At 36.5% G+C, this 12,145-nt stretch overlaps 1 protein-coding gene across 4 annotated transcripts in view; it reads left to right on the forward strand.

Moving 5' to 3' along the window:
* LOC128867190 (uncharacterized) overlaps positions 1–12,145 on the forward strand; it is a 67,842-nt gene that overhangs the window by 19,765 nt on the left and 35,932 nt on the right. Inside the window, exons 1-2 of one of the 4 annotated variants that reach the window (XM_054108285.1) lie at positions 2,610–2,727; positions 2,829–3,033. The exons of the other annotated variants lie outside the window; for them this stretch is intronic. Coding sequence (XP_053964260.1) covers positions 2,662–2,727; positions 2,829–3,033 — 271 coding nt within the window. The 5' untranslated portion in view covers positions 2,610–2,661. Of the gene's footprint in view, positions 1–2,609; positions 2,728–2,828; positions 3,034–12,145 lie in introns of those variants that run through there. 4 annotated transcript variants of the gene reach the window in all.

The following is a 12,145-nucleotide window of genomic DNA, read 5'->3' on the forward strand; positions in this document are numbered from 1 at the left end:
GAAGTTCCAGTGGTTGCCAAAAAAGTAAAGTACCCAGTAAGTTTGTATTAAGGTTTTGGACTATTATATTTTTTATCAGTTTATCAGTTGACATAATTTATTGTATTTCGCCAGCTACTGTTAAACGGACGAGCAAGTGCGTGCATGTGTACATATGTATTTACTAAATACTCATACTCGTATATCTAAATTGTGAAATAAGCTTGTACCAGGTAGAGACAATGTGTTGTGCTGTGTTTGTCATTTGACAAAATAGCACTAATCATTATAGATAGATAAGGTCTTGGGTTCAATATACATGAACGCACATATAAGTATGTATATGTAAGCGAAGGGGTTAATAAAATTTCTTTTGTAGCCCAGTCAACAAATTACACTTATGAGTATGGTTGATGAATTTTTTTTTAACTACGTTATTAAATTTAAATTAAAATCAAATTAAAAATTAAATATTTTTAAAATATTTTATAAATTTACAATTCTCAATGACTTTCCTAGTCATACATCATGTATGTATGTGGTTCCTCAACTCACGGAATCGCTACCAAGCATTACTTCATGGGTGAGATAGCGCTTAGTTAGTTGCCGCCGCTTTTTCTACTTTGCTCTGGTCTTCTAGAGTATTTAATTTTATTAGCTTTATATCGTTCGCTGCCATTCATTTTATTTCATCTTCAACCATATTGTGTATCAAAATCTCCTTTTGAAGCTCCTGTTCGCTATAAGGCGCGGGCATTCATAAAAGGCTTGATAGACGTCCTCGTTCTTCCCGTTTCTGCAGTAGTCGCGGAGTAGTTCCCTCTCATGTGAAAATTTGAAGAATTTAAGGATGTTAGATTTTGAGGACGGCCATAGATATTTGGTCGCTCAAAAATTAGGTTAGGTAAAAGTTCGCTTCGCTATGTCTCCTCTTCATCCACACCTTCAAGTTGCGTACGCAACGGTGGGTGCAACGACCGTTTGATGAGTTGCGCCATTTTATTGCCATTTTCGTATGCTTCTTGTTGTTATAGCAACATAAACATTTCCCAAACATGTACGGAGAATTCTAATGGAGTGACCGTCCTTGGCCGGATATAAATCCGGATCGTTCCGGTAATATGGAACTGACTGTCGTGGGAACGTTGAACTGCACTAATTGAAAACTGAACGGCTTATTTAGACGAGATACTTATCGGGGCTAGATCCGGCATTACGGCGTTGCTGAAGAACACGTGACTTTTATGATAATAGACTACAAAGGAAAATTACATGCACCATAAGTGCAAGATTAGATGCTGCGGTAAAAAGAGTTATCTTGAAGGCTATCTGCAGGTGGTTTGACCAGAACTTATTTTATAAATTTCTTCAGAATATTAAACGCCGTCAATGCCAGGTGAACTATAACAATATTTTATTATAATAATATGCCTCAAATCGCAGAACAATTTTTTTAAGCGAGCTGTGATGCAGTCTCTTCTCGCCTGTAAGAACGCAGCCAGTTGAGCTTTCAGTTTATCATTTCATTTGCTGAAAAAATCGATGCATCTCTAAAGGGGTTATGAAATTTTAATTAAAAAACCTACGTGCTACAAAGCTGAGATAAGCGGAAACGAGCTCACCTCGAAGTTCCATCGGTTTATGCTTTTGATTATTAAGCACAATTTAAACTGTTTTATTGACTTCTAAATATTTAGAATTCCTATTTTAGTTTTGCTAGCTTAAGATCTGTTTAACAATAAAACAACATATTAAATAATTGCTACAATTTATTTGCTGATATTTCGCCCTAATTTAGTAGTTATCTTAAAGTCTGAAAAATATACATAAATACATATTTTAATTTTTTTAATGTTTAGACTTTCATTTCAGCCATTATCTTTCTATCGCATACTTATTGCCTTTTATATTAATCTGAAAAACACCGAAACCAACTTTTTGACATTGTAGTCCTGATTTTCTTAAAATGATGTCGTTAAGTATTCGTGTGTCGTAATCATCATATAAAGCCCTATAGGATCGATTAGCACTTACTCGTGGCAAATTTTTATAGACCAGTGTTAATAGTCTCAGTTTTGGGGTCGAATCAAAAATATTGAGAGCAAAATTCCTGAGCAGCGTTGAAATATACAATTCAGATATTTGCCAAATAGAGTAAGCTGAACATGAAACTGATGAAATTGCATTTCAAGAAGGAAAGAAGTAAGAATTCTCCAAAACAAGACCACAAGAAATATAACCGACATTTCAATATGTTTTTCTTGCCTGCAAAAGGAAGAATACAATAAAAAGTATTTTACTTGTACATATATGTTTGGTGGCTTTTGCGGTCGCTTATGGTTCATTGGGCTCTGGCTTTATCAATTTCTTTATAAAGGAACATAAAGCAAAGTCAAATGTCAGCCATGAATGCTATTTTAGTTGTGCCGCGATAACCAGGCCCTTTGAAGTGAACTCGGTGAGGGTGTTTTTATCAAAGAAAAAATAAAAAAAATTCTCCCAAAATTATATACACTTGCCTATATAAAATGAATGCGAAACTATAAATTAAAAAAAAATATATATATACATATATATTGTATATTAACATCGAAATAAATTGTGATACAAATTAATATATCGGCTTTATTAAGTACTTCCCATCTAATACGTGTATCGAAATTTTCCATTTATGTTCTGAAAATGGATGGCATTGGTGCTGCTTTCCTAATAATCATAGTTTTTGGCATTATCTTTCTTACAATAAAAGTAAGTGTGTGTTAATGGTTAGCGCAACGCTCTTCCTCGCATGGAACTCCGCGTGGATTCTGCTTGTGTTATTTTATCTCCGCATATTTTTGTTTTTGTAGATATGTGTATTAGTATGGTGCGGTGGAAACAAAGAAACAAGCAGTAATACGAGTCGCGTACGCAGACGTGTAGTTCAACGGATTCGTATCGAACCAGGTAATGTTGCTGAAGGCACAACAGTAATAAATACAGCCACAGGAGTTAGCACTATCACTACGGAGGCAGGTTGTGCCGGCGCTGCTACTAGCAGAACTGCAGCAGGAGGTAAGCGCGACACTGGCGGCTGCCCACATACATTTCTTACGTGGGGGGAACAAAACCTTTTCTGTATTTAATTTTATAATGCTCATAGGTTTCCTCATTTACAACCTAAAACAGCCCTCTTCAATCGATATTTTCGTTGTAAATAACGTGATATGCTGATTATAGGAGGTTATTGGAAGATCTCCATGTATGCTCGTTTATTGGGCATACTATGGTTTGTCTGCTGATATTGGTTATAATATCTTGGATTTTACCCTTTGCATGATATCGATCTTAGTAGATCAGATAGTGCCCTAAAGCTTTTCACTATACATCCATATTGGATTTATAATGGCAGTGTACAATAGCACTTTTGCAGCCTAGTTTTAATGTAAATTACCGGTCCATTGAGCAGTGTATGCCTGAAATTCTCAAATTTATTCATACCTTTTTGCCAATAATGTACCATTACCGGGTAAGGCGTGTCTTTTCAAGTGTATTCTAAGGTACAGCACGTTGTTATCTTGGGAAATGGTTACGTTATTCAAAACAACATGGACATGTGCTTCGCTTGAGCGTATATGTCGCATGTTTACATATTTGTTAATTCACTTTAATTCGACACCTATCCATCCACTCTTCTACGAGTTCTGAGTGGCTTTTGATGATTTAGTTGGGCATTCGCTTCGGTACTTTGGGTACATCAGACGTAAGCAAAAGGTATAACCTTGGACCAAGAACGTAAGAGCCCTTCGTGTCAAACCTTGTCAAATGCTTGGACATCATAGAGAACGTTTGCGAGCAATACTCTTTTTGTTCAAATGTCTTTCTTATTTCATTGCTAATGCTATTAACCTGTTTAGTAGTTCCGTTTTTCTCATGAAATTTAATACAGGACTATTAAGGAAAGATTGAAAGTTAATCTAACCAACTCAAAAGTCGTAGTTTTCAGAGAATGTAATAGAATACCGTGTTGTTATAGTTGCATATATGTATGAGGATGAATCTGTGGAAATTGTAAATGAATACAAATAGTTGGTAGCACTTGAGCTTAAAAATTTAAGACTCAAAAAAAGCCATTAATGCAACATGGCTGAAATATATCAACTACCCCCGGATTTTTATTTCTAAAAAAATTAAGATCTTCAATGTTTCCTATATGGTTTTAGGGATCTCAAATGTGGAGTATAAAGAAACAAAAATGCTACCACCCCCTTCGTGCCCATATGCTATGTATTTGTTTTGCATTGCCTAGACTACCACGTAAACTTTCCTGGTTGATGTTGGATGAAAATGGGAAGGATTCGAAGTAGAGTAGGCAGTAGTTGGTCCAGTCCGCTAAGTCTGTTTTGAAGAATATTCTGGGTTTAAGGAGGGGTGAGGGTTGGGGAGAGGATATTTTAATATGGATAGGAAAGTGATCTTCTAGTTTCTTGGCCCCGGGGGGCATTGTAGTTGTTGTTAGTTGTATGCGAGTGTGTATGTGTGTGTGAAGCGTGTGCGATGTGCAAAAGAACAAAAGGACGCGGCCAGGTACAAATAGTAAACTTCGAGCAATCAAGTACGATGCTTTGTTAGTTTCCGCGAAACGTTTGTGTGCGAATAATACGAAATAACACAAGCGGAAAAAATGCGACCGTACGAGTTAACAGTTCGGTTGGGACTGGCTTATTTGTTTCATTTTAATTCTTGATTTTCTTAAACCACTACTGATTTTTATAAACATCATCGCCACCTCCCCTATAAGAAACAAAAATGTCTATGCACATACATATATAAAAATTATTACCGAATTCTGAGTTAGTGATCACAATTTTAAATCTCTTGGTACGTTTAATTGGGTTTTGATTATTACTTGTTATATGCCGTATGCAAAATCAGGGCCACATTTGACAGACTAAATTTTACGGTTTTATCTACAATAATTCAATTTGATTCAAAAATACACAACTTAGGGTGGTTGCCACTCTCCATGTGGGTGGGAGACCCATTATGGAACCACTAGTTTGGGCTCAAATTGAACCTCTAATTCCTAATGGGTTGAAACCACTTCTTCTCTCTAATAACCTTTTAACCAATTTGGCGAGTTGAGCTTTATTCTGAAGAAGGCTCAGAGCATTATTTTAATATATATTTGCCTATTATTATATTTCATAATTACGTAGCTAACACGTTCCATATTGACATGTCTACGATATGGAAACATCTTCTTAGAAAAGATTGTGCCTCTAGTGGCTTATTGCGAATTCGGTTCATTATGATTCAATAGAAAATATATTTTACACATACATATATTGCATATGTATAGCGATTGGTATGTGTATAACACAGAAAAATAAGATTTACTGCTCATTTTCATTACAAATGTTCAAACAAGCCTAAAAATTTGTACTTACCGTCGTCTTTGAACTTAGGTAGGTAGGTAGTTTGGGTGGTTGTCGTAAAGACAAATTTAGACCTTTCGCAGGTCCATTGTGATAACACTGGAGCTTATCCTTACCCAACGTGTTCCTTTTCAAACCATCCGGTAACTTTAATAAACGAGCAGAGCTTCGTTAGTTTAGATGAGTTATGTCCGCTACATCGGTTAAAAATGCTATATCAAGAGTGCGCAGCCTTCTCATAGCTAAGCTTTCACACTCACATAAAAGGTGTCTGACTGTTTCCTCTTCTTCTGTATTAAGACAGCTTCTACAGAAATCGAAGTACGGGAGTCCTAGCATTCTAGCGTGGTTGCCTATTAAGCCATGACCAGTTAATATCCCTATCATTTTTCTTATAGCTTCTCTGTTAAATCTTAACAAGATCGAGATCGATCGAGAGCTGTTCCAGTTCGGCCATGTCTGTCTGCTTAGTTCGCATGCTGTGAGGTTTTGCCAACTTGTATTTACCTTTTTGATGGTTTCCCTGTCTATAAGTAATTTACAAGTGGCTATAGGCATGGGTATCAGCGCCTTATCCGGTTTGAGATCTAGCGTTGTACCGGTTCGAGCAAGTTCTTCCGCCTTGCAGTTTCCTCCTATATTCCTGTGGCCTGGCACCCAGATAAGGTGCACTTTGTAGCACTTAGATATGTCATTTAGAAGTTTAAAACATTCTAAAACTGTTTTTGATGAGTGACTTCCGCCTGAAATACACTGCAATGATCAGGTAGGCGAAATGATTGGCATACTCCGAGTTTATCGGAGTAAACCCCTCCACCTACTTTGTTGTCTAGTTTTGAGCCATCTGTGTAGATGTTTATATCATTTCCATAACAAAAAGCCCGTTATCCCATTCCCCTTTAGAAGGAAATACTGTGACAAAGGATTTATTTCAGTTGATATCCTTGGTCTTACAGAAATCCGTTGTGCCAGGAATACAGGGGAATTTTTCTGAAATTGAAGTGTGTTCTCTTTGGTTCGTTCTGAGTAGGCCGATTTCTCTTAGTCTGAGAGCTGCTTTGGCAGCTGTTTGCTTGCCGAATTGCTCTATTGGTAAAAGGTTAAGCATAATATTTAGTGTATCTGTGGGTGTGGTCCTAAGGGCCCCGTTGATGCAAAGACTGGCCATTCTTTGTACATGTACCATGGTTCTTTTAATGTATAACTTATATAAAGCCGGTCACCATACTAGTATGCCGTATGTTAGGATTGGTCTGACAATTGCCGTGTAAAGCCAATATACGATAGATGGGGAAAGGCCCCATGTTCCAGAGTAGAGTGCTTTTATCGCTCTTTTTACTCTAATTTCGACATTTGCCTTCCAACTTAGTTTTCTGTTTAGTATTAGACCTAAATAGCGGGCCTCATGCCACCTAGAGTCGGGGGAGCTATATTTGGAATTTTATGTTTCCTGGTAAATAGGATGAGTTCAGTTTTATTGCGGTTGACGCTTAGCCCATTTGCTTTTGACTAGTTTTCAACCATGTTTAGTAAATCTTGCATGACTTCTCTAAGAGTATTGGGAAATTTCCCTCTTACTACCATTGCAACATCATCCGCATATGCTACGACGTGTTCTCCTTTCTCCTCTAGGCTCTTTAGCAAGAAGTTTAGTGCCAGCACCCATAGGAGAGGGGACAGCACACCGTCTTGAGGTGTTCCTCTGCTAACTTTTTTCTTGATCTTTGAGGTCCCTAGGGATGCAATCACAAATCTGCTCAAGAGCATGTTTTTGATGAACTCAACCAGAGCGCCAGAGATCCCGAAATCCGTCCCTTTATTATGGTATCCGGTAGGATGTTGTTGAACGCGCGCTCGATATCAAGGAAGGCTACCAGTGTGAATTCTTTATTATAAATTGACTTCTCGATTTCTGTAACAAGTTAGTTAAGTGCTGTTTCAGTAGATTTCCCTTTACAGTACGCATGTTGTGAGATACTAAGCTTATTAGGGCTTTAGCAAAAAAGAGGATAGGCTAATTGGCCTAAAATCCTTAGGTGTTGTGTGTGAACTTTTTCCCGATTTAGGAATAAAGACAACTTTTACTTCTTTCCATACTGATGGGACACTTTTAAGTTTGAGAGCAGCCTTGAATATAGCCGTTAACCACTCCATAATAAAATTGAGTGAATGTTGTATTTGGGCCAGGAATAATCCATCTGGACCCGGTGATTTATATGGTTTAAAGGTGTTCACTGCCCAGGTTATTCTGGATTCAGTGATTATATCTTCAATGTCAGAATTAGATCTTTCTGTACTATTGTTGATTAATACGTTAGATGATTCGCCTTTGAACTTATTTCCCTATAAAGCTAATTTATTTTTGCTTAAAATTAGTAAGCACTTTTTCACGTACAACGAAAATACTTACCCTCTGTAGGTAGCTATAATCCTGAGACCACTTGTTACACATGTGTCCCAGACCGTCCTATAGACCATACTGCATTCAACAACACTCTGTCGCACACGGCGGCGAATGGAGCTATAATTGAATTAAGGTAAACCGGCGTACCAAACTTGTGTCGGCGGTCCCACGAGAAAACCCAGCTGACGCATATATATGACGCCTGGTAACGAACGTGTTAAAGATCTTGGTCTACTCCTCTACATGTTGAAATTAACTCAGAAATAAAGCATTGATTATGTGAAGCATCGAAGCTGTTATTTTCTGCCTTTTGCTATACTGCTATTGAAAACCCCTATATAAATATAATATATACTTCCATCTCAAAATACATTAAGGTGTTGTTTTGCAATAGGCAAGCCTTTTAAACATTATTATTTCATTTTCGCCGACACCTGTTGGCGGTCGAAAAAAATCGCGTCTGCTTTGAAAGTCCGCCTTTGGGTCCTAAATGTGTTAAATCACATAATTAATGAAGTTATCGTTCAATTAATATATTTTATGAATACGATTATTGAATTATTTGTACATATAAATATAGGTATATACATATACGTCCACATACAAATTTACGCTGTAGTTAATAACATTTTAATTTTGTATACGCTCATTCGTTTGATTGTTGCCAGCTGCAGCGGGGGCTATTTGATTACTAGACTGCGCATATTCATATCGCTTATATACCACACTAAGGTATGTGTAATTATGTATGTGGTATGTATGGTCATGATACCTGCATGCAAGTCAGCATTAGCCATCATCCCCAATGGCGGCATGAATTGCGGAAATAAAGACCTGTCAAATAAGTCAGTTAATTCATATTAAATTAGCCCAAGCCGCAAGCACAAGCAAAATAAAATATACTTGGCACTTTGACCACTGGATATAGAACTTATTTAATGCGTAGTTTTTCACGCTGTGTGCCGAAATTATCGCAATAACAAATCGGCAAAATTACCCAACAGTGAATCGTGCAAACTCCACGCCACTTTACTACAGATTTAAATTACACTATTTTTGTATTATATTGTTTTTTGTTTAAGCACAACATTCATAAAAAGTTTGAAGCAGAAACAAGTGCCGTTAATAGAATTTAATGTTATGTAGCAAATCAACAAAGCGAACAGTATAACACGCAGACATAAATTACTTAGCACACAAGCGCTGCATGTAGCATATTAAATCTATGAAATTTGAGCATTTTAATTATTCTCTTAGTATTATTATTCATTAAAACTTACAGTTTCGTTGATCTGGTTATTTTAATTTAATTTATGAATCACTATTGGTATTGATGGTGTGAACAATCTTATTAAGGCTTTTGTTGTTTCCTAGTGCCATGGAGCCGAAATTAACTGTTTACTAACTTTATTGCATTTACATAATGCTATGTAGATATTTAAGAATTACGTGGATGTGTATGTGCATACAACTAACTAATTGGCAGAATATTTGGTTGCATATTTTGAGGTTTTAGCGTGGGCGAGGAAGTTTTCAAGGACAGTGAATAGCTGAACTTCTGTGAGATTGTCATGATAAATCTTAGACATAATTTGTTCATTGTCAAGGTTGGTTTGCCTTTGTATCATTTTGGTTTGAAAATTTTCCAGCAAAACTTAAGTGAATATAACTAATTGGATTAATATATTCATGAGTAAAAATTCTTCGTTATATGAGAAAAAGAAACACAAACCTGAAAAAATTTGGTTAGGACTTATATGTAAAGTGCGTTCAAGAGCAAATTTTTTAAGCTAAGTACGCAAAAAACTAAAGCGTTTTTCAGTAAGAGCGCTTCAACTTTTTCTTTGAATAAAACACAAACGGTTTGACTTTTTTAACTATTTTTTTTTATCGAGTTTGAACATATACATTTAAGTATGAAATTCGATTTCTTTTGCATGACCACCGCATGCACGTTTTACGAAGTCCAATCGTTGAACCCAATTTTCGACCACTCTTTTGCATAAATCGGCCGAAATTCCAGCATTCCAGCAATTTCGCGTTCAATATTGGCTCTGAGCTCACAAATCGTCGCCGGCTTGTTACTGTAGACCAATGACTTCACATAACCCCAAAGAAAATAGTCTAGAGGCGTCAAATCACACGAGCGCGGCGGCCATTCGACCGGTCCATTTCTGGAAATAATGCGCTCATCGAACTTACTCTTCAACAAATCAATTGTAGCGTGTGTTGTGTGGCTTGTGGCCCCGTCCTGTTGAAACCATATGTCGTCTAAGTCCATACCATTCAATTGCGGCCAAAAATAATCGTTTATCATGTCGCGGTATCGATTTCCATTCACAGTGACGTGGCGATTGTTCTCGTCAATGAAAAAATGTGGGCCAATTACGCCGCCGGCACGTAAACCGCACAAAACAGTGATTTTTTCGGGATGCAACGGTGCCTCATGAATTACGTGTGGATTGCTTTCTGCCCAGTAACGCATATTTTGCTTGTTGACAAAGCCATTGGCCAAAAGTGAGCTTCATCACTGAAGATGATTTTTTGGAAAAAATCTGGATTAAAGTAGCAGCAACAGAACGATTATTTTCATAAAGAATTGGCACGATTTGCAATCGTTGCTCAAGTGTGTAGCGTTCCATTATGAAATGTATACTAATTAAGTTTACAAATGACAAGCGAAAAATAAAAAATATTGCGTCGTTCGCCCTCCCTATCGGAAAAAAGTTGAAGCGCACCTATTGAAAAACGCTATATTAGGGAATATAAATGAACTCTGCCTAAGTGATAGCTTTGAAAGTCTTTATGATTAATGAATTCTGAAAATACTTGGGCTTGTGAAATTGGCTTCACCGTCATTGAATCTTCGTAAACAGAAATGGAGATAATAAATGCCTTATAACGGTTTAACCATTACAGTAGGTTCTGTTTTTATGCGGCTTTTTTTTATGCGGTTTTGAAATAGTGCGGTTTTTTTTTAAATTACAAAATGCATGTCGACCTATTGGGAATTGTACATATAAACAAGATTCTAAACCAGCTAAGCAAAAACTCATCACAGATTACATCAGAAATGCTAACCCTACAAGTATGGAAGATATATAAAGATATAATTTTCAAAGATACAATATTTTGTTTATGGGATTTTATTTAATTATTTCAGATTCATGCGGTCTATGGAACGTATCTATAGTAATAATATGGGACTAGTGCCCTTTTTTATGCGATTATTTCAGATTTATGCGGTTTTAGCATTTGAAACGTATCTATAGTTTTACTATAGAACTAGTAGCTTTTTTAATGCTGTTTTTTTTTTATGCTGTTTCTTGCGGAACGTATCTACCGCATAAAAACAGAACCTACTGTATTTCAAATTTCAGCCAGCAAAATGTCCAAATGCTGCTTATTGCCAGAGTTGAATTGGAATATCCAAAAAACGGAGATGGATCAAGAAAACTTTAATAAGAATATAGGAAATATACATAAGTAGAGTAAAAGAAGTTAATATTCATGATCTCCAAGAAGCAATAGAATTGTCGCCGATAAGGAACCAAAGGAAATCAAAATGGTTACGCAAGAATGAGCGGTTTACCAAAGAATTTTAAAAAGCAAGAATCTCATCATTTGAAAGCTTAAGTTTCCTTAGTGAAACTATAATGAAACAAATAAATTGTTATACGTAAAAGCAAGTAAATATTTTAAAGAAGTGCGTAAAAGGAGTAGAGAAGAATGGTATAACAGGCTTATAGAAAATATCAACAACATTAAAGATAGCGCTAGCTGGTGGAAATTTGTTAAGAAGATAAAGGCATCTTGCTAAGATTCAACAGAGAATCTATAAGAAAAATTATAGGTGTATTAACTGGCCATTGTTTAATAGGCAGCCACGCTAGAAGGTTAGGACTCCCGTACTTCGATTTCTGTAGACTCTGTCTTAATACAGAAGAAGATGAAACAGTCAGACACCTTTTATGTGAGTGTGAAAGCTTAGCTATGAGAAGGCTGCACACTCTTGATACAGCATTTCTAACCGATGTAGGACATAACCCATCTAAAACTAACGAAGCTCTGCTCGTTTATTAAAGCTACCGGATAGTTTGAAAAGGAACACGTAGAGTAAGGATAAGCTCCAGTGGTATCACAATGGACCCGCGAAAGGTCTAAATGTGTCTTATGACAACCACCCTATCTACCTAAAGGGTGAAGCTCTAGAAATAAGTCCCGCCATATCAACACATAAATTTAAGATTTATTTTGAAAATCTGCTGAGCCCTACTGTTAATGGCAAGGAAATTTTGTACGCACACAACTTCGACGCTGACGATCTGCTTGAGGCAGTTTTTTA

The sequence above is a fragment of the Anastrepha ludens genome, chromosome 6 (assembly GCF_028408465.1).
Source record: "Anastrepha ludens isolate Willacy chromosome 6, idAnaLude1.1, whole genome shotgun sequence".
Classification (NCBI taxonomy): Eukaryota; Metazoa; Arthropoda; class Insecta; order Diptera; family Tephritidae; genus Anastrepha; species Anastrepha ludens.